We start from the raw sequence: 2,258 nt of genomic DNA, 5'->3' as shown, positions 1-2,258 counted from the left end.
GTGATGTTTATTTGCTTTTGGAGTCGATTCAATTCACTCTTCAAATGACTTTTCATCGCAATTATTTCAGATAATCATATAACTGTGCATGGGCTAATGAAAAATAAAATGCATTTTTCTCAAATTTTCAAATTTATTTGGTTCTCTTGATGAAAATCAAATGACAGGGGCAAAAAACGAGACGGTATTCAGCTTTTCCAGGCACCTGAAACCCCTTTTTTCAAGCCTTTCTTCTTCTTTGATTACGTCTTACATTTGGCTTCCGGATCCAATCAAGCAACGGTGCAATCGGTTGAAAAACAACTGGCTTATCACGCGAATGAAATATGGTCATGCCCACGAGTTTGTTATTCTTTTTCGAAATCATTGGACCCCCAAACACAGAGGGAGCTCCCATGCTTTCATCTAAAGTGTAACACATCAAATGATTTGCATCAAATGCAGCGCCATATTTCGGTTTGCATTTGGCGCCATCCAAATACTTTGTATCATAACGCCTCGTTCTCATTGTTCCATCCAATATCATATCACCATAAACAGTGACCATTTCGGACGGGTCATTCATTTTGTAATCTTTGTCCACCAAATCGATGCTGCCGACGTTATCGTTGAACTCCAACGGTTCTTCAAGTGTAATCTTGGCAATGTCAAATGCGAACCCCGGCAATGCGAATTTCTTATGAATTTCTATCTGGTCTTCAGTGACTTTAAGTTCTGTCGCATTTCTTGATAGTTTATTGACAATTACGTAGACATATGGGGCGCCATGCACACTATGCGCACATGTCAAAATCTCCGTTTTCGACAAAATGATTGCATTAAATTGTATTTGATCATCATCGTCAGCATCGGCAAAATTTTTTTTGAAAGCAGTAAGAAATTCTGTAATAGAAAAACATCTCCGAATGAATTATTATGTTTATTTAATCATGAAAAATCTCTGATTTGCCTCTCCTCTATTTAAAATTAAAAAGAGTGACGTTAGAAACGGTTTGATTTAGTTCGAATTTCGAATGCACACTTACTTCCCGGTGCCGCTATATCGGCTATAAATTTAGCTTCGTTAGGTGTAAGCGGAGGTGGAATTGGTTTCACGCTCTGAAATTAATGCAAAAATGATTTTGTCCGCGTTGTTAAGAATAAAAATTGGGGCTTTGTGATTAGATACCTTTGGGTCATGAATAAAATCAAGAAATAGACTAATTGGAAGGAACGTTCCGCGGCCACCTGTTGTTCCATTCATACCGTTGGTAATCCCCACTATTTTGCCATTTGTTTTTGAAACGACTGGTCCACCCGAATCGCCAGGTGTAATAATTTCGCCATCATTCGTAGCTTCACCAGTGGTAAAGTACAAAGTCTGACTTGGCATAAATGTGTTGGCTCGTTCGACATCAGATATATAGTTTGCATCGCAACGCCTCAATATCGATGGTCCGGTGTTGTTCAACACGCCATATCCATAGGCAGTGACCACTTCTGATTGGTTATTCAATTTGTAATCCTTATTCACGAGTTCGATACTACCAACGGTATCGCTGAATACTAACGGCGTTTTCAGTGTAATTTTGGCAATATCAAATGCACCAAAAATTAATCGACTATAATGAGGGTGCCATGCAATGTTCTCTTTTTCGACTTTGATTTTAATTTTCTGGTTTGCATCTGATACAACTTTCGTACCAGCTACCACATAAATATATGGAGCCTCATACACACAATGGGCATTCGTGATAATTTCCGTTTTCGACAGAATAAATGCGGTACAAATACGCGTAATTTTTCTATTGGCATCATTTGGATGTTCTTTGTATTCATGCAAATATTTTGTAATAAAATCGTGTCATTCTCAGTAAAAGCAATAAAATTTGAAGAAAAAATGAATACACACACAAAATTGCTAGGGGAAAACCGCGAATTCTTCATCTACAAAATTCGTTTCTATCATTCAGTTTTAATACATCTGTATGTTGACTCAAATATTTGACCTTATCTATAATCCACTATGAACGATACATTTGACCACCACAATGTGATGAAAATTCTTACAGTAAACTGACAACGCACAATTGAAAGTTATCAATTACAGTGAATCGTTTCTGGAGAACGTTCGAAAAATATCACAGTTGTGAATAATATATTGTTTGAAAAAAATTATAAAATCTAGCATTATTTTCTATTTTCTGAAGCGTGGTCAGCCCCTAGCAAAATTGATAGAATATTTGAATTTTTCGGACAAAAATTCACACGAAGAAAAA

The 2,258-nt window shown here is 36.6% G+C and overlaps 1 protein-coding gene across 1 annotated transcript; it reads right to left on the bottom strand.

Annotated features, from left to right (window-relative positions):
* Nucleotides 1-1,245: 1,245 nt before the first annotated feature.
* On the bottom strand, nucleotides 1,246-1,545 carry LOC129571110 (serine protease 3-like; the record flags this gene model as incomplete). The annotated part of the gene is made up of 1 exon (XM_055450875.1): nucleotides 1,246-1,545. A coding segment is annotated over one exon (300 nt), but the record flags the coding sequence as incomplete, so codon positions are not given.
* Nucleotides 1,546-2,258: the final 713 nt, after the last annotated feature.

This window comes from Sitodiplosis mosellana, unplaced genomic scaffold (genome assembly GCF_009176505.1).
Source record: "Sitodiplosis mosellana isolate CC-2019 unplaced genomic scaffold, AAFC_SMos_1.0 Smas_scaffold_1332, whole genome shotgun sequence".
NCBI lineage: Eukaryota > Metazoa > Arthropoda > Insecta > Diptera > Cecidomyiidae > Sitodiplosis > Sitodiplosis mosellana.
The sequence above is the reverse complement of the archived record's forward strand: the minus strand, read 5'-3'. Positions and strand labels throughout refer to the sequence as shown.